Here is a 26244-nt window from a genome sequence, read left to right on the forward strand (position 1 = left end):
CGCCCATCGCTCGACAGCTAGCCAATAGCCTGCTAGGTTTCGCAGGAGCGCGATGACGTAAGGCGGACGCTCGCGTGATGACGCAGGCGGCGTCACCGTCTCCAAGGAGCGGTCCGGGGCACCGGTTTCAAAGTCGCAGGGCGGGCCGAGTGGACTTCCGCTGCTGGCCCGGGGCTTCCCTACCATCTTGGCGTAGCCCCCTCGCTCCGTGAAGGATGCCTCCTCCAGGCTGCCCGCCGGCTCACGTGGTGCACTCCTAGGTTGCAGGACAAGACCCCTAGGAATCTACGGGACGCCTGTCGCCCCGCGTCCCTGTCCCACCTGGTGGGATTCGGTTGAACGTGGAACAGAATTCACTTGGCGCGTCCCTATCAACCCTGGAATCCGAAATCTCTGGCCAGGGAGAGGGACAGGTCTGGGAGTCGGGAGAAGGCGGAGCGGCAGGGCTGCGGGCGCCGCGTGAATGGGATGCTGATTACACCGCTTGACAGCCTCCGGATCCTTGCTTAGTTTTGTTTTCCCGCAGAGCGAGCTCCGTGTTTTTCAGAAGCTAAAGATAGTGAAAGCTCCAAATTAAAACTGTCGAAATGGCCACGGAAATTGACTTTCTGAGAGATCAAAGTAAGCTCCATATTCCTATATATATATATATATATTTTTTTTTTTTGAAAAATCGTAGTGCACAATGTTTAGTGTTCTTGTTGACAACGCATGTTTTTTGAAATGCCTTGTTGGGTTCTTGGAAATTTGTAAAAGCTTAAAGTTAGCTGCGGAAAATAGCTTGGTGCATGCACACCGATATGTGTATCCTTAAGCAGAATCGTTTGATAAATCCTTGTGGGACCTGAAGCTTACATAGGACTATTCTAGACACTAAACATGTTTGTTATGCTCCTCTCGTGCTCTGAAGACATTACAGGGCTGATGGCCAGGAAGAGTTTCCAAGTCTGCAGTTAGAACAGAACCGAAAGGCACAGCTCAGGCTGTTTGTTCAAAATATGTTGCTGAGCTTATTTCTAGTATATGCCAGGCACCATACAACCATAACCCTGCAGTGATAAAGAGGACATTTTCACCCTCCAAGAATTTGATTTGGGAAGGTAAATATATAAATTTAATAAATTGGAACGAAGTGACAGCAGCTGCTAACTCTTGCCTCAGTTTCCTCAGTTGTCAAAATGATTAAATGAACAATAAAATATGTAAAGGGCTTAGAATGGTATTTGATGCATTTTAGTAAACAAATATTGATTTATAGGATTTTTGCTAAGCTGTGATCAAGGAAAATGCCCTTTGAACTTACATTTGAACTACCAGTATCAATTTCCTCCATAAAAAACTGTGAGCATCCCAACTAAAACAGTATTTGCAACATTGAGGGGATTTGCTGTGTTAAAGACTTAGAACAAGGTTGCCTGGAATGGAATATGGAGGTTCATTCAGGGAAATAGGTGAGCTGAGAGGGGTAGAGTGGTGGTAGATGGTGAAGGGTTTAGTGTTGTGTATTTTAAGAAGTTTGGCTCAATGCACAAATTATAGGAACCACTGGAAGAAATTCAGTTGAGAGTGACACGATCAAATTTGAAAGGCTTGGTCTGGCTGTAAGAAGAGTGTACCTTATAGAAGAGTAGTTAGTTGACCACTGTCATTACCAAGTGAGAAGTGAAATAAGGAGAGTGCAAGAGAGTTTGGAGATCAAGGAATTTGAGAGATGAAGGTAGAAGGTAATTCAGATTTTTGGCTTGAGCAAAAAAGAAAGTAGAAAAGAGATGGTAAGTTCCGCTCTGGAAGCATTACAGATCAGTGTTCAAGAACTCTGCCTCTGGATTTAGTCTGCCTGGGCTCATAGCCTAGTTCTTCCTCTTTCCAGGTCTTTGATCTTGGGCAAGTTTCTTAGCTTCTTTGTACCTCGCTTTTTTCTTTTCTTTTCTTTTCCTTTTTTTTTTTTGTTTTCATTTGTGTAGTTAATATAAGAACACATTCACCCTCAAAGAGTGAGGTTTAAATGAGGTGATGCAGATAAAGCACTTAGCATAAAATAATTGATGGCATTTTAATGACACTTTAATATTAGCATTTCTTAGGTTTGAAGTGGGACTATCCTCACCTCATGAGTACATCTAATTGGCCACCATCTGAGAGGGGTGGGCCAGTAATTCAGTGGTGAGGAGTTCGGCTAGGGTGAGCAGAATATCTTTGACAGTCAGAAACTTGGAATTTTAGAATGAGTTAAGTCAGAATTCTCAGATAAAATTGAGGTCCAAATACCAGTGAACCAAATGGCAGTTGAAGCATACTTACTTATATCTTGACAAGTGAGTAGTAGTTAGTGGAGTTGAAGAAGGAAATCTCAAGCAGAAGGAGCAGAGGAAGCAAAGATTCAAAGGCTTGAAATAACTGTGTTTATTCAGGAAACTGGAGCATGGAATGGTAGGATTTGCATGAAGAAAAGAGACTGAATGTTGGGTGCCTTGGACCTTCTTTTTCTTTTAACTTGGCCTTACATGCCTGTATGCTCTGATAGTTACTGTTCCGGCTCTAAACATCTGAACTCCAAGCACCTGTACAGTGAACCAGGTCCTAGCAAACTTCTGGTGCTTTTGCATTGCCCTGTTCTTCCTTGTTGCATATGGTGGAAATAAGGAGATAATCAAATATGATTTTACTAATCTCACATTTTATTGCCATGCAAAGAGTTTTGTAGGTTCACGATTTTTAAGGGGTCAAAGGAATACTGTAAACAAACTTCACAGGGAATATACTCCATGGATCAGGTGTATGAGCCACATAGTGATTGTGTCCCAAAATAATTAAAGTCCAGTTGCTCGGTTAGGATAGAAATGGGTTTCTCTGAGAAGTTAAACGTCTAATTAAACTTTAATGAGTACCTTTATACCAGTGGTTGTCAGGAAAAGCTGACTTGACCCCCAGAATGGAGATTCCACTGCAGTGCTTGGGGTTCCTTAATGCTAGAGGCCAGGGTCGGTGTTGGAGGTTGAGGCTTCAGAGGTTGCAAGGCCTGTTGCAGACTGAGACTTTGGTATGTGGAGAAGGGGTTGACGTGTCAACCGAAAATATTCTCAGTTTTTGTAGAAGCAGCTGACAGAGTGTGACTCTGCTGTGGCCTGAGCTCTCAAAGTGGCAGTCAAGGTCTTGAGTTAATATGCGTTTTTTAAAGATATATATATATTTGAGAGGTAAAGTTACAGAGAGAAGGAGAGACGCAAAAGATCTTCCATCTGCTGGTTCACTCCCCTAAAAGGCCATAACAGCTAGAGCTAAGACAGTCTGAAGCCAAGAGCCAGGAGGTTCTTCCAGGTCTCCCATGTGTGTGCAGGGGCCCAAGGGCTTGGGCCGTCTTCCACTGCTTTCCCAGGAGCATTTAGCAGGGAGCTGGATCTGAAGAGGAGCAACTGGGACACAAACCGTGCCCATATGTGATGCTGGTGCTGCTGGTGGGGACTTAGCCTACTACGCCACAGTGCTGGCCCTGAGTTTATATGTATTTTGAATTCCTGTAGTTGAGGTCAGTAATTCATGTGTTGGGGATCCAATAAGGTTTGAAGTAATGTTCTCAAGAATTGAGTTCACTTCAAGTTCTCACATATGGAACTTGATGTGATGTCGCAAAGGGAAAGAGGCATACACACCAAAACAAGGAGTTGTATAACAAAGTAGAGAAGTGCTTGGCATCATGTCAGAGGTAACACATTTCCAAGGATGATCTCATAGTTCTTAGGGACTTGTTCAAAAAAGGACTTGTATATCAATCTAGGGAACAAAGATTCATTTTTTTAAAAAAGAGATTTATTTATTTGAAAGGTGGAGGGACAGCAAGTTAGAGGACTTCCATGTGCTAGTTCATTCCCCAAATGCCCATGGAGCCAGGAATTCCATCCAGTTCTCCCACGTGGGTGGCAGGAACCCAAGTACTTGAGCCTTCATCTGTCTTTCCTAGACACAGAGCAGGAAGCTGGATCAGCTGGTACTCAAAACACCATTAAGAATGGTGGCTTAACCTGCTGCATCACAGCACTATTCCTTCAGAGTTAATTTATATGAAGAGGCTTATAATAGTACTGATGGATTGATCTTTTTCTCTTTTCATTTTCTTAAAAATTTCTTTCACAGAAGAGAAATTTTTAATTTTCATGAAGTTCAGTTCATCAGTTTGTTCTTTTATGATTATTCATTTGGTGCCTAAGAAATCAAAGCCTAACCTAAGGCTGCAAAGATGTTCCGTGTCTTCTCATAGAAGTTTTATAGTTTTAGGTTTTATGTGTCTAAGATTCATAGAGTTAAATTTTGGATAAGGTCTGAGGTAAGGGATCAAGTTCACTTTTTTTGCATATAGATGCCCATTTGGAGAGATTCTTCTTTTTCTGTCAGGTTACCTTTGTTCTTTTGTTAACATTTAGTTGACCATATATTTTAATCTATTTCTGAGCTCTCTTCTCCTGATCTGTTGGTCTTATCTGGACAGCAATGCCTCACTATCTTACTGTTATTGCTTATGTATAATAAGTCTTAAAATCCAACAGTGTTAGCCTTTTAAATGTTTTCTTTTTCAGAGTTATGTGGCTATCTTCAGTCCTTTGTGGTTACACAAGAGTTTAAGGATCAACTTAAGAATTTCTACAAAAAATGATGCTGGAATTTTGATACACACATTATTGAGTGTATTGATCAATTTGTGTAGAATTCATATCCTAATGATATGAGTACTCTGGCCAGTGAAAAACCATACCTCCATATTAACATCGCTCTTTAATTTCTTTCAATAATATTTATACTTTTAATATATGTTTTACACATCAGATTTATTTCCGTGTTTCACAGTTTTTCAGACTGTTTTAAATGTTGTTTTTTTTTTTTACACTTTTGATTTCAGGTTTTTCATTGTAAGTGTACAGGAACACACACACACATTTACATATTGTTCCCTGAAATTTTACCAAACTCATTTTTCTAGTTTAAATAGGATTTTTTGGGTAGAGTCCATCAGATATTTTGCATGGATGATCTGGTTATCTAAAAATAGTATTCCCCTTCTTTTCCAATTTGGATAGCTTTTGTTTCTTTTTCTTGCCATATTACACTAGGTAGAGTTTCTATTACAGTGTTGAACAGAAGTGATGAGGAGAGACATTCTTGTCTTCTTTCTGTTTGTAGGCGAGAGCATCTGTCTTTCAAAATTAAGCATGATGCTGGCTATAGGTTTTTCAGAACATCTTATGAAGATTTTCCTTTCTGTTTCTAGTTTATTGAGAATTTTTGTCAGAATAGGTGTTGGATTTTTTCAAATGATTTTTTCTTCATTTATTGAATGATCAGATGTTTTCATTTTATTAATAGGGTGAATTACCTTGGTCAGTTTCCAAATGTTAAATACACCTTGTCTTTCTGAATGAAACTACTTGGACCCGCTATGCCACAGTTCTGGTCCCTCCCATTACTGCTAATATCTTTGATTTTGGTATCAAATAATTTCAGCTTATAAAATTAAATAGAAAATATCTTTTTCAATTTTTTCAAAGACTTTGTCTAGAGTTGATATTATTTCTTCCTTAAATGTTCAGTAAAATTCACCTGTCAAGCCAACTAGACCACAAGTTTTCTTTGTGGAGTTTTAAAATTATATATTCAGTTTCTTTAAAAGACAAAAAGCTGTTCAGTATTGTGTGTAGAGGCAACCTCTGTGGATCTCAGATACTTGGAGTTGTTTCTTTGTGCAGACTTTTTCCTATATTTTGTCCTGCCAATTCTAGTTCACTTGGTCTAAGCAACTTTCAGCTCCATCTTCTTAATTTAGGTGGGCTCTTCTTGCACTTCATTTCCCTATGCCCATGTCTGGAAAGTCTCTCCAGTTATTAAGCTTAGGCAATCATAAAGCTCACTGTGTTTGGTTCCCATCTGCCATTGTCATTTTCTGATGTCTAGTGTCTGGCAAACCATTAATTTTTGTGTTTTTGATTGTGTCAGAAAGGTAGCACTTATTTGTTCTTGGGCATAAACACAAGTCCTATTCAAGTTGACCTACTTTTGAAATCTTGGACTCAAGTATCTTTCTCCTACTAAAACTTTTCTTTGACCTAATCAATACTTGGAACCTTTTATTTCTTCAATTTCCTTAACTCTTCATTTATTTTACAACTTGCTTACATAGGTTTACCCTTATCTTTTAATTCCATTTTTCCATGAACATTTTGAAGTCCTGTCAAATATATATTTTATATATATGTTTAGATACTCATGTAGTTAATATATATGCATATATATGTATATTTACTTATGCATAATATATATATATATACAAAAGTAAAGAAAACAGAAGTAAATTATTACAAAAAAAGTGCAAAATTCATGTAACCACAATTCAGGTCAAGAAAAAGAACACTCAATCAAGTGTTTGTGAGAATATGGTTTAAATCAAGCTCTATACATTGCTGGTAGAGTGTAAATTATACTTAAACATAATTCCTGGAAATTATTTCATATTCTCATCAACACTTGATTTTTACTTTTAACATTTTAATTTTATTGTGATTTGTATTTTTCTGATACCTAGTAAACTGGAGCAGTTGTTCTATGTTTACTGACCACTTTAGTATCCTTTTTGTGAAGTACCCTTCAAGTTTTCTTATTCTATAAGTTTGTTTGCTTTTTAAGTGATAAAAAGTTCTTTATGTATTTTAAAAAATAAGTCCTTTATTAACTATATGTATTGGAAATATCCTCTCCCTACTTATGGCTTTCATTTTTGCACTTTCAATGGTCTCTTTTGATAAACGGAACTTCTGAATTTTAGTGTAGTTATTAGTTTTTCTTTTATAGTTATAGCTTTCTGTGCTCTGATTAAAAATTCTTTCCTTCACCTAAGGTTATAAATATATTCTCTCTGTTCTCTTCTAGAAATTACTGTTTTGTCCTTCATTATATTTTCAGTTCACCTAGAATTCACTGTTGTGGATGATGTTTCCTTTATTTCCATAAGGATATCAATTTGACCCAGAATCATTTACAAAAACATTGTCTTTTCTGAAAATTCCTTCTACCTTCCATATGCTCTGTAATTCCCTTTCAATTATAATTTAAGTAGCCATATTCACATGAGTGTATCTCTAGAATCTGAATTTCCATTCACTGGTCATTTCTGTCTATTCATACAACACAGTGTTGCCATGTAAATTATTGTAGCCTCATATTACATCTTACTATCTGATAGAATAAGTCCTCCCCCAGTTCTTTTTCAAAAATATCTTTCTCTTCACATTTCCATCTATATTGTAGACTCAGCCTTTCAACTTCCATGATATTCTCTTTTGTGTATTGATGAAGATGCACTGAACCCCTGGATCAGTTTGGAAGATTTGACAGCTATATAATTTTGATTTATTGAAACCATGGATAACCACTTATGTTAGTCTTTAATTTCTTTCCTGCATTTTTCAGTTTTCTGTGTAGGAATCTTTCAGTAGATTTCGTTCCAGGCACAGATAATTTTGATGGTGCTGTAAATGGCATCTTATTATTTTCTAACTTTATGTTGCCAGGGTGTAGAAATATAATTCATTTGTCTATTGACCTTTTGTCCAACAAGCTTGCTAAATTTGGTCATTGATTTTTAAGAATTTATCTGTGTGTTCTTTTGGTTTAACTACTTACACACTCATGACTATGAATAATGACAAAGTTTTTCTTTTCAGCTTTTTTATCTTTTATTTCTTTTACTTGCATTAACTTAGACTTCTAGTAGAGTGTTGAGTAATTTATTCTGCCATTCTCAACTTCCAAGGAGAAGTTTTCAACATTTTCACTCTTAAATATCATCTTTGCTGTGTGGGTTTTTTGTGTGTTTGAGCACCCATTAACATACTAAGGAATTTCCTTTCTAGTTCTACTTTGCAAAATCCTTGTTATAAATATAACTTTATTTTAAAATAACTTTAGATGACCATATCTTTATTATATTTTTGTGAATTTATATTTATTTTATAAGTTTATCTTTATTATTGCCTTCATTTATCTTTCTTTGATTATATTGCTGTTCTTTTCTAACCTTTTAGAATGGAGTTATAGCTTCAGGCTCGTTTTTTCCTAGTATATGTGCAGATAATGCTTTATCATTAAGCACTTTGAAATAAGCATATTTTCATTATTAGCTGTTCAAGCTACATGAGTGATTTAAGCAGTTTGGGGAAAATTCGAATTAAAAGATAATTTAGGGGCTGGCACTGTGGCATATCAGGTAAAGCCACTGCCTGCGGTGCCAGCATCCCATATGGGTTTGAGTCCTGAATGCTCCAATTTAATCCAGCTCTCTGCTAATGTGCAGTAGAAGATGACCCAAGTACTTGGGCCTCTGCACCCATGCAGAAGACCCAGAATAAGCTCCTGGCTCCTGACTTTGGATCCATCCAGCTCTGGCCATTGCAGCCATCTGGGGAGTGAACCAGTGGACAGAAGACCTCTCTCTGTCTCTCTGCCTCTACCTCTCTATAACTCTGCCTTTCAAATAAATAAGTAAATCTTTAAAAAAAAAAAAAAGTTTATTTTGGTGCAAAAAAATGATGTTCTTGCATATTTTTTTCATAATACACATTTTCCATGGACATTCTAAAGATCACTTGTATTTTCAGATTTATTTTGTGTTTCCTGCTGAGACCTCTGGATTGTTTAAAAGTGATTTCTTTGGTCAGTATTGTGGCAGAGAGGGTTAGGCTGTCGCCTGCAGTTCTGGCATCCCATATATTTGCTGATTCCAGTCCTGGCTGTTCTGCTTCTGATCTAGCTCACTGCTGATATGCCTGGGAAGTCAGTAGAAGATGGCTAAAGTGCTTGGGCTCCTGCCAGTGACATGGGAGACCTGGAAGAAGCTCCCGGCTCCAGGCTTTGGCCTGGTCCAACCCTGACTGTTACAGCCATTTGGGGAGTGAACCAATGGATGGAAGATTCTCTCTCTGTCTTTCCTTCTCTCTCTGTAACTCTGCCTTTCAAATAAATAAATAAATCTTTAATAAATAAATAAATAAAAGCAATTTCTTAATTGGATTATGTACCCTTTATTTTTTGATTCTAGCTTAAATGTGCTGTTGTCAGATAACATGTTTTCTTTGGCTTCAATCCTTTGAAAATTGTTGAGACTTTCTCTATTGCCAAAAAGTAACCAATTTTAAATATTCCATATGATCTTGGAAAGAATTGTGATTTTTATATTTGTTAGTTGCTATGTCCTATGTATGTGTCTCTCTTGATATGAAGTCTCGTGGCTTTATTCTGGACCTTATTTTTCATTGTCTCCGGCCCGTTCCTTTTTAATTTGGATTCTTTGTCCTTCAGTTTCTCCTCACTATGGAGGCTTGTTCTGGAAGAGTTTCAGTTAATTTTAAGAATTCTGAGATATATGGCTACAGTTTTTCTTCCCAACTCTTCTAGTATTAGGAATCTTGAAGCGTATAGAATTTTTAGAAAATTTTTTATGTCTGCTAACCTAAAGAATAAGCCTGGAGATATGGAGAATTTAGGTTTATGAAATCAGAAAATTAATTCTTCATAGCTGTTCTTATTCTCAGTGGCAATAATTAGTTGGCTTAGGTGTGTAAACAGGCCTCTTTTTAAGATCTAAAATGGTGTGCTGAAATTGATGATTCATCTTATTTTGAGAAGCAATGGAAACCAGCTGTTTTGCATTGGATACAACAAATAATAACTACTATATCTCTAGTTTTTGAAAGTTGAACATAATTCAATGAACTTAAATTATTTTTCTCTTTTTTCAGATCAAAGACTAAATGAAGTTCTTAGGCGATATCAAATGGAAAATTTTTCCAAATATTCATCTATTCAGGTATGCAAATAAGGTCTAACACACAAGGTTCAAATTTAGTTGTAAAATATCTACATATATATTAATGTATAAATTCTACTTTTGATTATTCTCAGTGAAGTTTACCTACAATAGACTAAAATTTTGCTACAATTTTGATTGTTACAAGGGGGAAATTTTTTTTTCATTTGTTTAATGAAAGTAAAACTATTTTCCATAGAAATTATCTTTTTTCCAAGTATTGAAGATTGTGTATTATATATAGTATTAAAATATCTGTCCTAAAATGAAACTAAATTCAGATTTTGAAATATCCTTAATTGTTTCTCAAGATGCACCTGCTTGTTTGCTTTATCTCTGCATTCTCCTGAATTGTGACAAAAGTATAAATTAAGTGAAATAGGAAATAATATGTGATTTTGTTTTTGGATTTTCATTCCTTGGCTGGCATTTTTAAAAAATATTGTATTTAATTTTTTTTTAATGAATAAGATAACTGATGAACCCAGTTTACAGAATATTAGAAAAAAAATAGTGGATCCTAGATCAGTTATGGGTGAAGTAGGCATTGTGGTGCAGCAGGTTAAGCTGCAACTTGGGACATATCCTATATGGATAGGAGTTCAAATCCTCTACTTTGGATCCAACTTCCTACTAATATGTTTGGGAAGGCAGCAGATGGTGGCCCAAGTACTTGGGTTCCTGCTACCCATGTAGGAGACCTAAATGGAGTTTCTCACTCTTGGCTTCAGCCTGGCCCTGCCCTTGCTATTGTAGACATCTAGGGAGTGAAACAGCTCATGCAAGATCTTGATTGCGTGCTCTCTCTCTCTCTCTTTCTCCCCTTTCTGTCACTCTTTCAAATAGTAAAATAATTCTTTTTTAAAAAGATTAGTGGTAGCTTTAAAAAAAAGATTTGTTTATCTGTTTTGAAAGTCTGAGTGACAAAGAGGGAGAGACAGAGAAAGAGAGATCTTCCACCTGCTGGCTCACTGCCCAGATGACTGCAGGGACCAGTGCTGGGACAGGCTGAAGCCAGGAGCCCAGATCTTCATCCAGATCTCCCACATGAGTAGCAGGGCCCACCCACTTGGGCCACTGCTTTTCCCAGGCTGTAAGCAGAGAGTTGGATCAGAAATGGAGTAGCCAAGGATACGAACCAGCATCTATATGGGATACCGGCATTGCAGGCAGCAGCTCTACCTGCTACACCACAGTGCCAGCCCCAGTGGTGGTTTCTTACTGAAACAATAGTACTGCTTTTGCTTTTTTTTTTTTTTTAAATAAATAAATCTTATGATTAGAGCTCAGATTCTTTTTTAAGGTATTAAACATGAAAAGATTTTTTTTTTAAATCTGCAATATGGGATGCGAACATCCCAAGTGGCAGTTTAACCTGCTGCCCTGCAATACCAGGATTCCAGTCAATGCTCTGATATGGAATGTGGGTATAAGCAGCAACTTGACCTGTCATATCATTGCTCAGTGCAGGAGGTTTTTAAGCCATTAGGAAGCTTAGTTAATTTGGTTGGCCTCAGTATATTTGTCTTCATAAATGCTTTCCTTAATGAATAATCAACATTTAGCTTACTACTCTGAGTTCTTATTTCCAAAAACTGAACTCATAGTCCAGAGAATCTAGAAACTATTCATTTACTATTCAGTGAGTCTACCTTGATGTCATTTTCCCTTTTTTAAAGTTAATTTATTAGTTTGAGAGGCAAACATACATACACCCCTCGTGAGGGCATGTTCCTATCCACTGGTTCACTCCCCAAATGCCTGCAATGGCCAGGGCTGGAACTGACCAAAGCTGGAAGCTGGGAACTCAGTCCAGGTCTCCTATAAGGATAGCAGGGACCTGACTACTTAAGCCATCACCTGCTGCCTCCCAGAGTCTGCATTAACAGAAAGCTGGAATCAGGAGTGGAACCAGGACTCTAACCCAGACACTCTGCTGTAGGATGCAGACAACCCAACTGACTAGGACAAATGCATTTACCTATTATTTTTCTTATATTATTTTTATATTTTACATAGCTCAGAACTATAACTATAATCATTTAAGTGATAGCGAGTTTTTTGTAATCCAACATCATCTAAGTTTTGCTCAGATTCTTTGTTATTTTTGTTTGTTGGGCTGGTTTTTAGTTTTATTTGCTTCTGCTTATTATATTATAGCATAGGCCTTAAAGAAAGATTCAAACAAAAGATAAGATTTTAAGACCTTAGAACACTCAAAGCATGGTGTTGCAATATATACACTGGCCGCTATGGCTTTCTGGATTGTGAAAGGTAGTTTTACCAGAAAGTGTAGTGACTCAGTACAGCCCTTCAAATGTTCCTGCATTATTCATTGTGATTATGATGAATTAAAGCCTGAGGGTAGCAAACCAAGTAGAGACAAATCTGTGCTACCTGATAGTATACTCTTCAGAAAAATTATAACTTCATTCTGAAGGTACATCATCTCATAAATATATTTATTATAATCAATCAAATCTTAATTCCTGGCCCTTATTCTTGGCAATGTCATTCTGCTATTGCCTCAGATTCTTTGGCAGTTCTCCATAGCTTCACAATATATTGCTATTTCAAGACTTCCATTCCCCAGGTCTTGCTTTTCGCTGCTTGGCTTGCAGCACTTAGAGGGAAGATGGTATAGGAACATGAGAGGGAGATTGGTCTGCTTTCTAGCAGTAATGCCCATATCCTTGGCCATATGCACCCCATGGGAATTCTTTAGCCCAGAAACATTATTCTGGCTTCTGAAATAGATGTTGAGGAAGATTTTGTTGCAGGATGGGGTATGGTTTGTTTTCTGTAAAGGAAGTACGAGCAAACCATATTCAAGGAGTACGTAGTACCCGGGAGCACTGGCTCAAATCTCTCATTACTGAACTTGGTAGTGTACAGAAATCCTTTATAAATTAATGTTTGCCCTCTTTGTTCAACTGTGTTTCCCAGGTGCCAAGAACAGTTTTTGTCAATAGATGCTCAATAGATATTTGCTGAATAAATGAAGTAATCATGTCCTACCCTACCCCCCCCAATCTCCTAACATTATTTGAATTCATTGTCAAATACAGTGAAAATTATGAAGCTATGAAAAGTCATGATCAGCTTAGGAAATACAGTTAATTAATAATTCTTAGTTTTATCTTTCAAGATAAAGACTTAAATAAATGCTTCCCCTTTTTGTTATACTAGATACCATAAAATTGCCAGGACTTGTATTTGAGTGGGTATATTTTATGAGGCCTTTTTCTTTTTTTTTTTATTTTATTATTTTTTTTTTTGACAGGCAGAGTGGGTAGTGAGAGAGAGAGACAGAGAGAAAGGTCTTCCTTTTTGCTGTTGGTTCATCCTCCACTGGCCGCCGCGGCCGGCGCATTGTGCTGATCCGAAGCCAGGAGCCAGGTGCTTCTCCTGGTCTCCCATGCGGGTGCAGGGCCCAAGGACTTGGGCCATCCTCTACTGCCTTCCCAGGCCTGGAAGAGGGGCAACCGGGACAGAATCCGGCGCCCCGACCAGGACTAGAACCCGGTGTGCCACCGCCACAAGGCGGAGGATTAGCCTGTTAAGCCACGGCGCCGGCCGAGGCCTTTTTCTAATGTTTGAAAGACAAAGCTAAAATTGTTTAAAATGTTAGCAGTTTTTGCTGAATGGATCATATGTATGTATACATATATGGATATGTATATACCCATATGTATAATAGTTATAAAAAAGACAAAGCTGCAGAAGTTCGATAACTATTTCTTGTATTTTAAGTTGGAACTTTAAACAGTTTTATATAGATGCTGTTTTATACATAATGGTTAAAATTCTTTAGTGCTATTAGTACATATTGGTCATTTAGTCTTCTTTTGGCTCAGAGTAAGTTTTGTGAATTCCCCTAAGGTGATCATTTTGAAGAGCATTGTTCTTGGGAGACTACATGTAACCTTTTTGACAATTTTGAGTAAATTCTATGGACATACATTGAGTCATCAAATGTGGTAATGTTAAACATTTAAGTCACAAGAGTTTCACAATTCAATTATATTTTGAAAAGCATCTGTTCCTTTCTTTATGATTGCATGTAACTTTTGCAAGATATTTTTAACAACTGTTTCTCAAATGACCCTTGTATGGTTATTTTGAGATTAGGTTGTCTGATTATTTTGTGTTTTCTATATTAGTAAAAAGCATTTCAAGTGGCATTGCTGTCTGAGTATAGCAGGCATTAGATGACAAATAGTCAAGGATAAAAAAGAGATTTGATTCAATAAGATTAGTGGAAAATTTCCACATCTTCTCAAATTCTTTTTTACTACTGTGCTTTTATAAAATTTATCTTTTTTTTTTTTTAAATTTTTGACAGGCAGAGTGGACAGTGAGAGAGAGAGAGAGAGAAAGGTCTTCCTTTGCCGTTGGTTCACCCTCCAATGGCCGCCGCGGCCGGCGCGCTGTTGCCAGCGCACTGCACTGACCTGAAGGCAGGAGCCAGGTGCTTCTCCTGGTCTCCCATGGGGTGCAGGGCCCAAGCACTTGGGCCATCCTCCACTGCACTCCCGGGCCACAGCAGAGAGCTGGCTTGGAAGAGGGGCAACCAGGACAGAACCTGGTTCCCCGACCGGGACTAGAACCCGGTGTGCCAGCGCCGCAAGGCGGAGGATTAGCCTAGTGAGCCGCGGCGCCGGCCGAAATTTATCTTTTTTTTTTTTTTAAGATTTATTTATTTATTCGAAAGTCAGAGTTACAGAGAGAGGAGAGGCATAGAGAGAGAGAGGTCTTCCATCTGATGATTCACTCCCCAATTGGTCACAACGGCTGGAGCTGCAGCGATCCGAAGCCAGGAGCCAGGAGCTTCCTCCGGGTCTCCCACGTGGGTGCAGGGACCCAAGGACATGGGCCATCTTCTGCTGCTTTCCCAGGCCATAGCAGAGAGCTGGATTGGAAGTAGAGCAGGCCGGCACTGCGGCTCGATAGGCTAATCCTCCGCCTTGCGGCGCCGGCACACCAGGTTCTAGTCCCGGTAGGGGCGCCAGATTCTGTCCCGGTTGCCCCTCTTCCAGTCCAGCTCTCTGCTGTGGCCCGGGAGTGCAGTGGAGGATGGCCCAAGTGCTTGGGTCCTGCACTGCATGGGAGACCAGGAGAAGCACCTGGCCCATGCCTTTGGATCAGCACGGTACACCAGCCGCGGCGGCCATTGGAGGGTGAACCAACGGCAAAGGAAGACCTTTCTCTGTCTCTCTCTCTCTCACTGTCCACTCTGCCTGTTTAAAAAAAAAAAAAAAAAAAAAAAAAAAAAAAAAAGACATGGCCAAACTGCTGCTTTAAAAACAAAAGGAAGTAGAGCAGCCAGGACTCGAGCTGGCGTCTATATGGGATGCAGGCACTGCAGGCTGCGGCTTTACTTGCTACGCCATAGCACCGGCCCCAAAACTTATCTTCTTTAATACCCAGGCTAATTGAATTTGTCTTTGTATTATATGCCACACAATTATGTGTTTGCACTGAGGAATGAGGTCAGTATACCAGTTCTCTTGGTACATGCTGAGGAGACAGGATGGATTGTTAAAAATAAGTTTATTGTCTTCTAAAGCTCTTCTAAGAATATTTTCCTCTTCTAGTTTGGGAATTCTTTTTCTAATCATTGCCCCTTGTGTCCAAAATTGAAGTTTAAAAATTAAGAGATAAATAGTTTTCTTGGAAAAAAATGGAGACATGTAAGCTGAAATAAATATAAAAGCATAGTGCCAAAAGAATATGAGTTTGTTATAAGGAGAAAGACAGCCGAAATCCAAATATATTCATGTATTCAACAAATGTTAATTTATTCATTCACTGAGTTTTGTGTGCATGCCTATGCTTGATGAGCCTGCCGGGAAGAGTTGTATATAAGATAGGCCAAAGATTCACCAGCAGTGGAAGAGATACAAAATAATTAATTAAAATTATGGTGTCCTGTGATGGAAATTAATAGGGCTCTGAGATAGATAGCTGGTGAGGAGAAACCTGTTTTTGGTAGAAAGGTCAGAGAAAACCTTTCTAGAGCAGTAAACATTCCAGCTGGGGCAGAAAGTGAATAGTGGGCCAAAAGATGGACTAACAAAAGGCCCCAGGGCAAGAAAGAATTTGATGTCTTATGCAGTTCATAGGAGTGTGTCCCAACTCTGGTCAGTGACAGTTATTTGACAATTACATTGAAAGAAATAATAGGGCTACTACTGTATCTTATTAGTTAACATATCCAAAAGTCAATGGATGATAGGACAGTCCATTTGTACTATTTGAGCTGATTCAAATTACTGGATTTCTAGACCTGTGCTGTCCAGTAGAATTTTATCCAGTGGTAGAAATATTTCCTAATTCTGTCCTGTACAGTATGATAGTCACTAGCATATGGGGATTTTGAGAACTTGAAATTAAGCTACTGTAACAGAGGAGCTGAATTTATGTAATTTTCATTTTAAGTAAGTACAGTTTAGATATAAATAGTCATGTATGCTTGTAGCTATTATACTGGTCAGTGTACTTCTAGACTCTTAGTCTAATGAATTGCTCAGGTAAAACCTTAAAGTGTTGTTTTTGCATCATCCCAGGATGTGAAGAAATTATTGATTTAGCACTTTATAATATGACTATAAAAGTTTGGCAATTTCCTGTACAGTACATCAGCCTTCATTGATAAAGGATGAAAATCAGTCTTTCTATCATATGAGTCTTAGGGGATTTGCTGCAACCTGCATAAGATATACAAAAGCATCTTCAAAAAATGGTAGTCTACCTGTAGTTTATTTTCTTATAAAAGGTATAGAAGATGCTATTTATGTATTGATAGTCTATACTGATTGGAGTCAGAGACAAAATTAAAATTTCAGAATTGTAATCAGAACACTGTAGTTGTGTTTGTTAAGAGGAAGAATAGTGTTCAGAGAATTTGATTTTTTAACTATAATCCAATGTTATTCATATATTTTCTGTGATATACTATCACCAACATTTCAGAAAATTATCATGCTATCAAAGATAAATTCATTGTATAGTATCAAGTAGATACAAAATTTTTTAAATCTGTAAATGTTTATTTAGTATAGTTTCAATGGTTTTAGAGACTATAAAGGAATATTTATAAATATTTTAATAATCAATTTCAGTCTTATTCTCCCAAGATTATATATTTTGGGCTAATAAATAATTAGGCCTTTCCTTCTAAAATTTCACTAGCAAGTAAGAAGGGATTGCTAATTTTTTTTCTTTCAAAGAATTTTTTTAGTCTTTGATTTATTATGTATATTCTCAGAATCTTACAATCATTGTAATTTTGATTATTGGATTATTTGTTCTTAAGTTTCTATTTTCTTAGCAGCTGTTACTAGAAAAGAGTTTTTAAACTGTATCTTCACAGAATCCAGTTTAATATTTGTTGAACACTACGTATATGCAAAGATCTATGCCAGGTCCTTTAGTGACATGAAGATGAATAAAATAAAAGACTAACAATGTGGGATAAGAGAAATACTAACATGGGAAGCAGTTCACACACCAGACTCATAGAATGACAGTTGCTCTAGTAACACTCTGACCTAAGAGTCATACCTTAAGGCTTCCTGGTCTGGCTGAAAAGCCTATGAGAGCATTTCAGGCATGGAAAGCCAAGACACTATGACCAAAAATGTTCTACATGAAGGATCTCTGTGAGTGAGACCCCAGCAGAAAGGAGTGGCCATCAATAAAAGATGTACTTTTCTCTGAAGGGAGGAGAGAACTTCTACTTTTCTTAAGGCCTTGTCCAAATACTGACAGAGTTTGTGGACTCAAAAGGCTTCCATCGCCTAGACAGTTGATGTCAAGAGCCTCAGGTGGTCACTGACTTCATATGTAAGAGTGTTAATTGTTAAATTAACAACAGGAGTCACTGTGTGCAGGGTCTTAGTCCACCAGTACAGGATGGACTGGGTCCGAGGAAAGGTAAGTGCGCCACTTGCCCGTTCCCCAGCCTCCTGATCTTGGAGACAATCAGACACAGCAGGGAGCCAAGTCAAGCAAGGACTCATTTACTTAGTGTGTAACAGTACCTTTTATAGCACAAAACTGCAGAGTCATTGGGGCAGGGCTAAGGACCAACCAATCACTTAAAAAATCACCTTATGGGGGGATTTCTATAGGACTAGCCATATGTCTGTACACTTGTTACTAGTTTTGTGACCTCCCCTGATGTTGCGTAGCCAATTAGCTTTTGAGTTCTGCCCATCTTACTTCCTCTGGGCGCCATCTTCTTTGCCCCTCTCGCAGGGCCTGCTGGAGAGGAGGCCGCCAGCATCATCGTCGGCAGCCTGGTCCCTCTCCGTCTGGTTCCCAACAGTCCTCTTGCTGGGGGGAGGAGGGTGAGCTGCTCCAGGATCCACTCCCCCTCCTCACGCGACAGCAGCCTGTTCATGGCCAGCCCTGGGCACAGCGGCATCATGGTGGCAGCTGTGCACATGCTCCAGCCCACAGTCCCGCTCCTCCAGTGCCTGCAGGCTGTAGATGAAGTCCTCCTGCAGGCCTTGCAGCTGGTCCTGCGCCTCCTGGAGCTAGGCGCACTCCATGTTGACCCCTCCTTGGTGCCACCCGGCCCAGAGCCACCACCACCGCACACCCTGCGGGGTCGCTGTCCGCCATGGTGGTGGCCGGGGCCACCTGCCGGTTCCCTCCCTGCGCTGCCATCCCCGGGACACCCGCCTGCTGGCTCCGCGGGCCCTGGCTCAGGTTAGTTCGCGGGCTCCGTTCCGCGCAACTCGGGCGGGGGCACCCGGGGGCAGCTGCGCATGCGGAGCCCCCGGGCCTGGCCTGGCCACGCCATGGCCATGCTCATGCTCCGCAACTGTGTACTCCCCCTGCAGGACCTCTGTCCTTATGAGTTGTATTATGAGAGTTAACTGTAAAACTAGTTCTCAGTTTTGTGTGTGTGTGCAAATTGTTGAAATCTTTACTTAGTATAGAGTTGGTCTTCTGTGTACAAAGTTAATTGAAAATGAATCTTAATGGAGAATGGGACCGGCTAGGGGAGAGGGAAGAGAAGTGGTGGGAGAGCGGATATGGTGGGAAGAATAACTATATTCGTAAAGTTATAAAATTTGTATTCCTTAAAAAAATTAATTAAAACAAAAAATGCAATGACTGTTTTTCAATGGCTTAGGATAAATCACTTCCTGAAATTACATAGGTTATTGGATGCATTTTTTTTAACTCACCAACATATTCTCTGGAAGATTATCTTTTTCACTTTACCTAACTCACATTACTGTGCTGGAAGCAAATGAACATTTCACTGAGATTTTGCATTTTAAGCTAATCCTACCCATGTTGGTAAAGGCTTCTAAAATATACCTTGGGTTAGCCAGTAATTTGGGCTTTTTCCATATTTGGATTAAAAAAATACCACTTTCTCAACAGTAGAGACAATGGCTATCAACAATCACTGAATCACAAAATGTCAATTTCATTCATATACATTACCTTTTAGGTACTCTGTTAGTTACCACAGATTAGAGAAAACATGGTATCTATCTTTCTGTGACTGGCTTATTTCATTCAGTATAATAGTTTCTAGTTGTATCCATTTTGTTTCAGATGACAGAATTTTACCACTATGTAGCATTCCATTGTGTACATAATACCATAATTTCTTTATGCAGTCTTCAGTTGATGGATTTGGATTGATTCCATATCTTAGCTATTGTGAATTGAGCTGCAATAAACATGGGGGTACAGATAGCTCTTTCATATGCTGATTTCATTTCCTTTGGGTAAATTCTCGGGAGTGGAATTGCATAGGGTAGATCTATTTTCAGATTTCTGAGGTGTCTCCATACTATCTTCCTCAATGGCTGTATCAGTTTACATTCCCACCAGCAGTGGTATTGGGTATCTTTTTCTCTACATCCTCACCAGCATTTATTGTATGTTGATTTCTGTATGACAGCCATTCTAACTGGGGTGAGGCGAAACCTCATTGTTGTTTTGATTTGCATTTCCCTGTGGCTAGTGATCCTGAGCTTTTGTTCATGTGTCTGTTGGCCATTTGTACATCTTCTCTTGAAAAATGCTTGTTCAAGTCCTTTGCCCATTTCTTAACTGGATTGTTTGTTTTCTTGTAGAGCTTCATGAGGTCTTTATAGACCCTGGATATTAATCTTTTATCAGTTTCATAGTTTGCAGATATTTTCTCCTCTTTTTGTCAGTTGCCTCTTCACTTTCCTGAGTGTTTCTTTAACAGTACAGAAGCTTTTCAGCTTGATGTGATCCCTTTTGTTAATTTTGGCTTTGTGCTTCTGGGGTCTTTTCCAAAAAGGCTTTGCCTATGCTGATGTCTTACACAGTATCCCCCATGTTCTCTAGTAATTTGATGGTATGCGGTCATAGATTTAGGTCCTTGAATGATTTTGAGAGGATTTTTGTGTGAGGTGTAAGGTAGGGGTCTTGTTTCATGCTTCTGCATGTGGAGATCCAATTATCACAGCACCATTTGTCAAAGAGTCTGTTCCTTGTTCCAGGGATTGATTTTAGCTCCTTTCTCAAAGATAAGTTGGTTATGGATGCGTGGGTTCTTTTCTGGAGTTTCTGTTCTGTTTCATTGGTGTACATGTCTTTTTTTTGCCAGTAGCAGACTGTTTTGATTATAACTGCCCTGTTTTATGTCTTGAAATCTGGTATTGTCATGCCTATGACTTTGTTTTTGTTGTTAAAGATTGCTTTAGCTGTTTGAAGTCTCTTGTGTCTCCATATGAATTTTAGTATCATTTTTTTCTAGGTCTGAGAAGAGTATCATTGGTCTTTTGATTGAAATTGTATTGAAACTGTAAATTGTTTTGGGTAGCATGGACATTTTGGTATTAACTATTCTAATCTGTGATACTGAAATCTATCAATTTCTTCTAGATTTTCTGATTTATTGGCATATAGCTCTTTATAGTAATTCTTGACTATTATTACATTGCCTACTTTTTAAAAGATTTATTTATTTATTTGGAGGTAGATTTACAAAGAGAGGGAGAGACAGAGAGAAAGGTCTTCTATCTGCTGGTTCATTACCCAGATGGCTACAATGGGCAGAGCTGGGCATCCAAAGCTGGGCACCAGGAGATTTTTCCAGGTCTCTCACATAGGTGCAGGGGCCCAAGGACTTGGGCCATTTTCCATAATAGAGAGCTGGATTGGAAGTGGTATAGCCAGGATGTGAACCAAAACCCATATGGAATAGGAATACTGGCCTAGACTACTACATCACAGCGCCAGCCCCACATTTTCTTTTTCGTCTCTGATTCTATTGATTTTATTGATTTGGGTCTTCTCCCTCTTTTTTTTTTTTTTTGCCTAGTTGGGCCAATGGTATATCAAGTTTGTTTACTTTTTTCAAAACACTAGCTCTTTCACTGGTATTTTATATATTTTCTTTTGGTTTCAGTTTTGTTTGTTCTCTAACTTCAATTACTTCTTTCCTCCTACTAATGTCAGTTTGATTTGTTGTTATTTTCTAGGTCCTTGAGACACATTGACAGCTCATTTATTTGGAGCGTTTCCAATTTCTTGATGTAGGCACCAGTTGCTATAAATTTCCCTCTTAACACTGCTTTTGCTGTATCCCATAAGTTTTGACACGTTGAATTGTTGACTTCATTAGATTCCAGAAATTTTTTTATTTCTCTTTTGATTTCTTCTGTGACCTACTTTCTTTCATGATCATGTTGTTCAGTTTCCTTGTGTTTGCATATGTTCAACAGATTCTAAAGTTGTTAGTTCCCAGCTTCATTCCATTGTGGTCCAAAAAGATGCATGGTATGATTTTGATTTTTTTTAATTTGCTGAGACTTGCTTTATGGCCTATAATGTGGTCTATCCTAGAGAAAGTTCCATGCACTGATGAAAAGAATGTGTGTTCTGTAACTGTGGGGTGAAAGGTTTTGTAGATATCAGATCCATTTGAACCATAGCATCAATTAGCTCTGTTGTTTCTTTGTTGATTTTCTGTATGGTTGAGCTGTCCATTCTTGAATGTGGGATGTTGAAGTTTCCATTACTGTTGTATTGGAGTGTATGTCTCCCTTTAAATCTATTAATATTTGTTTGAAATAGCCAGGTGCCCTGGCATTGGATGCATATACATTTATTATAGTCACATCTTTCTGTTGAATTGATCCCTTAATCATTACATAGTACCCTTCTTTGTCTCCTTTAACAGTTTTTCGTTAAAGTCTTTTTTTTTTTTGTATGATTTTAGGATAGCTACACCTGCTCATTTCTGCTTTCCATTATCATGAAATTCTTTATCCATCCTTTCATTTTCAGTCTGTGTATCAATGTTGTGAAGTATGTTTCTTATAGGGAGCAAATAGATGGGTTTGTTTTTTGACCCATTCTGCCAACAAATATCTTAGTTGGAGAGTCTAGGCCATTTACATTCAATGTTATTATTGATAAGTAACAACTTGGCCCTGCTATTTTTCTGTAAATATTCCTGTTGTTTGCTTTGGATTTCCTTTGTACTTTTACCAGGAGATTTTTCGGCTTTCACATTCTTTCATAATGATGAGTATCTGTGTTTTTGTGTGTAGCACATCCTTAAGTATCTGTAAGGCTGGCTTAGTAGAGACAAATTCTTTCAATTTCTGTTTGTTATGGAAGATCTTTATTTCACCTTCATTCATAAATGAGAGCTTTGCAGGGTACAGTATTTTGGTTGACAGTTTTTTCCTCTTAAAATTTGTACTATGTAACTCCATTCTCTCCTAGCCTGTAGGATTTCTGATGAGAAGTTAGCTGTGAGTCTAATTAGAAAGCCTCTGAAAGTAATCTGTCATTTCTTTGCTGCATATTTTAGAATCTTTTATATTTTACTGTTGAATATTTGACTACAGTGTATTGTGGTGAGATATTTTTGGTCATGTCTATAAGGAGTTCTCCATGCCGTGTGTACTTGGACTTTTTTTTTTTCTTTATCCAACTTATACAAGTTTTCTGTAATTATTTCACTAAATAGGCCTTCAAATCCATTCTCACCTTCTACTCCTTAAGGAACTCCTAAGACCCATTTGGGTAGCTTGATAGTAAAATCTCCAACAATGTTTGTTTTCTTGTAATTTTTATAAATTTTTTTGTCTGACTGAAAAATTTCCAAAGTTTGTCTTCTAACTTGGATATTCTTTTTTCTGCCTCAGCAAGTGTTTTGTTAAGACTTTCCACTGTATTTTTATTTAAGGTATTGAATTCTTCATTTCTAACATTTCATTTTGTTTTCTCTTCAAAATTTCAATTCCATGGGAAAAAATTTAGTTCATGTCATACATGAATTTTTTTAATTTATGGAGTTGCTTCTATGCTTCTGAGTAATCCTAAGTTGAATTCCATTTCAGGCATTTCATCAGTCTCTTCTTCACATTCTAATATTGAAGTATTGTTGTGTTCCTCAATGTGCTATCCTCAACGTGAGCATGTTCCCATTACTGTGACCCACCTCAGGCAATCAGGGAGCTCTGAGTGTATGGAGCCGCTCATATTGATTATCCAGAGACCCAGCTAAACCCTGTGCCCTTTTGTGCAGTCACAAAGTTCCCACAGTCTCTGCACACAAGGCTCCCACAATCATGGGGTACAGAGGATCTGCTCAACCCTGCCAGTCTGTCCCATCCACAGAGAGGCAGAGACATTTCCAGAGCCAGCTGCCTTTGGGTGCCTCACTGAGGTGGTTTGAGCCCTGGAGCCATGATATGTTGAGAGACTGGGGGCAATTCACAGTCATATGTCAGTGCCTAGCCCCCTGTCAATCCTCCCAACTAAACTCAACGTCAGTGGGGAATATGGATTTTTCCCTCTGAATCACACTCGTGTACAAGAGCCACCAGATGTAACCCCCATTCATTTCACAATGTTGCCTTTTCCCCACTGATTGCCAGATGTACAAGCCCAAGTTCCTGTCCCTGTCACCACTGACAAGATGGCATCTTGTCCCAGCTAGTAGCTCAGTGTGTGTGCAAAGGCTTCTGCAGGTGCTGCTTATGTCCAAAATGGTGCCCCCCCAGCCAGTTTCTGGGCACTGTTGTGGGGGGCTGTGGAGAGTGAATCTTGACCCTTTTTTCCCCCTGGGTCAGTGGGTACCCTATCCTTCTTAGGGTTCCAGGCTGGACTCACACCAAGCTCCCCCTCCAGCTTTATCACCAATGGCATGGGCAGCTGCAGTCTGATCTCACCTCACTCTCTAAACCTGCTCTCTCTGGCTCTCAGCTCCTGGGGTCATATGTTGTGTTCATGTTTGTGTAGCACATCCACACCTTTACACACCAATCCATGGCATTTCTCTTCCTTCTGTAGAATTTTTACTGTAGTTTTCTCTCTAATTCTCCCCTGAAAATGTACTTCCTACACTTTTTGTTTGTTTGTTTGTTTTTACTATTTCCCCTATCTAGAGCAATACGCCCTTCCCTAGTCTGCCATTTTGGAATCTATCTTGTTTATATATAGTTTTTAACACAAAATTTTCCTCAATATAGTCAGATATATCAATGTTTATTATGTAGTAAGTTGTCTTTCCCTAGCATAAATGTGCTGTGCTTTTCATATTGAAGTCTTAATAATCTGGAATTTATTCTTGTGCATGTATTGTAAAAGGTAAAACCATAGTGGTTATAGCACTTGGAACATAATTCATAGTTTTCCAAATGACTGGTCTAGACCAAATTCCCATATCTGCATGGTCTGTATCTGGGTACTCTAATTTTGTGCATTAGTACTTTGTGTTTTGGCAGCAATAAAACAAGTTTTAATCACTACAACTGTAAAGAAAAAAAAATCCTCATAAAATTTTTGATTTAGAATTCACAGTTGAAATACTTTTATATCCTGGGAGTCATGCCCAAACATAATTTTCTCTTGCAAGATAGTTTATTTGAGACACTGTTTTGTTTTGTTTTGTTTATGAGAAACACTTTCAAACCATCTTCTTATTCAAGGATTGCTAAACTATAGCAACCAACTAAATCCCACCTGCCATCTGTGTTGGTAAATATTACTGGAACACAGCCATGCTTATTTATTTACAAATTGTCTGTGGCTGCTTTTGTGCTATAATGGCAGAATCAAATAGTTGTGATTAAAACCTTTTTTATTCACAAAGTCTAAAATACTTAGTTTCAGGTCCTTTACAGAAAAATTTTGCTAACTCCTATTATAGACTTTATATATTATGAACATTAATTATATTAAAAGTGAATGAACTAAATACTCTAGCTATCTAAAACACATACACAGGTACACAAATAAATCCAACTATATAAACAACAAAAGTGAAAAGAGTAGAAAAAGTTACACCATGGAAATATTATCTGAAAGAAAGCAGATATATTGGGGTGGGGCATTGTGACAGTGGAGTAATGCACCAATTACAATGCTTGCATTCCATATATGAGTGCCAATTTGAGTCCTGGCTACTATGTTACTGATCCAGCTTCCTATGAAAGCATCCTGGAAGGCAGCAGATGGTAACAAGTGCATGTACCCCTGCCACTCATGTGGGAGACTAGGATGATGTTTCTTGCTCTTGGTTTAGGCCTGACCCAGCTAGTAATAGCAGATGACATCAATTTTAGTTAAGAATTGTTACTTTAGTGAAATGTATGAAATATTGAATCATAGGTAATTTATAATAACTCAGATTCACATATACCGAATTTCATAGCTTCAGCATGTACAAAGACAGATGATAAAGCCATAGGGAAAACAGAAGCAAGTAGGCCCTGTTAAGTGGAGGGGTGGGGGGGACTTTAATACATCTCTCATAAAAGGAAACAGGCATAAATAAAAACAAAAATAAACAAAAATAAAAATAACAAAAACAAAAAATAAAAATAAAAATAAATAAAAACTAATCAGAATTGAAAAATTAACCTAAATAACAGAAGGATGTCAAAAAGTTCATGGAGGGGCCAGCACTGTGACATATTGGGTAAAGTCACTGTCTGCAGTGTCTTCATCCTGTATGGGCACTGGTTCGTGTCCCAGCTACTCCACTTCTGATCCAGCTCTCTGCTGTGGCCTGGGAAAGCAGTATACGATGGTCCAAGTCCTTGGACCCTTGCACCCATGTGGGAAATCCAGAAGAAGCTCCTGGTTCCCGGCTTTGGATCACCACAACTGGGGAGTGAACCAGCAGATGGAAGATCTCTATGTCTCTCTCACACTCTGGCTCTGCCACTCTGTAACTCTGCCTTTCAATTAAATAAATAAATCATTTTTTAAAAGTTCATGGAAAATGGGATTAAAAGATGTTTATTTTGGTGCAAAATTTTTTTTAAACCATGTAAAATTTTTTCATAATGGACTTTTTCATGAACTTTTTAAAACACTTATATTTCACTGTTTTTGAAAACTAAAAATTGAGTCATTGTCCACTGCTT

General features: G+C 38.4%; 1 protein-coding gene across 1 annotated transcript in view; it reads left to right on the forward strand.

The window, feature by feature from the left end:
* The first annotated feature begins 121 nt into the window (after positions 1-121).
* Positions 122-26244, forward strand: part of SCLT1 (sodium channel and clathrin linker 1) — a 308272-nt gene continuing 282149 nt past the window's right edge. The window contains exons 1-2 of the mRNA XM_062199088.1: positions 122-621; positions 9780-9847. Coding sequence (XP_062055072.1) covers positions 588-621; positions 9780-9847 — 102 coding nt within the window. The 5' untranslated portion in view covers positions 122-587. The remainder of the gene's footprint in view (positions 622-9779; positions 9848-26244) is intronic.

The sequence above is a fragment of the Lepus europaeus genome, chromosome 8 (genome assembly GCF_033115175.1).
Source record: "Lepus europaeus isolate LE1 chromosome 8, mLepTim1.pri, whole genome shotgun sequence".
Taxonomy (NCBI): Eukaryota; Metazoa; Chordata; class Mammalia; order Lagomorpha; family Leporidae; genus Lepus; species Lepus europaeus.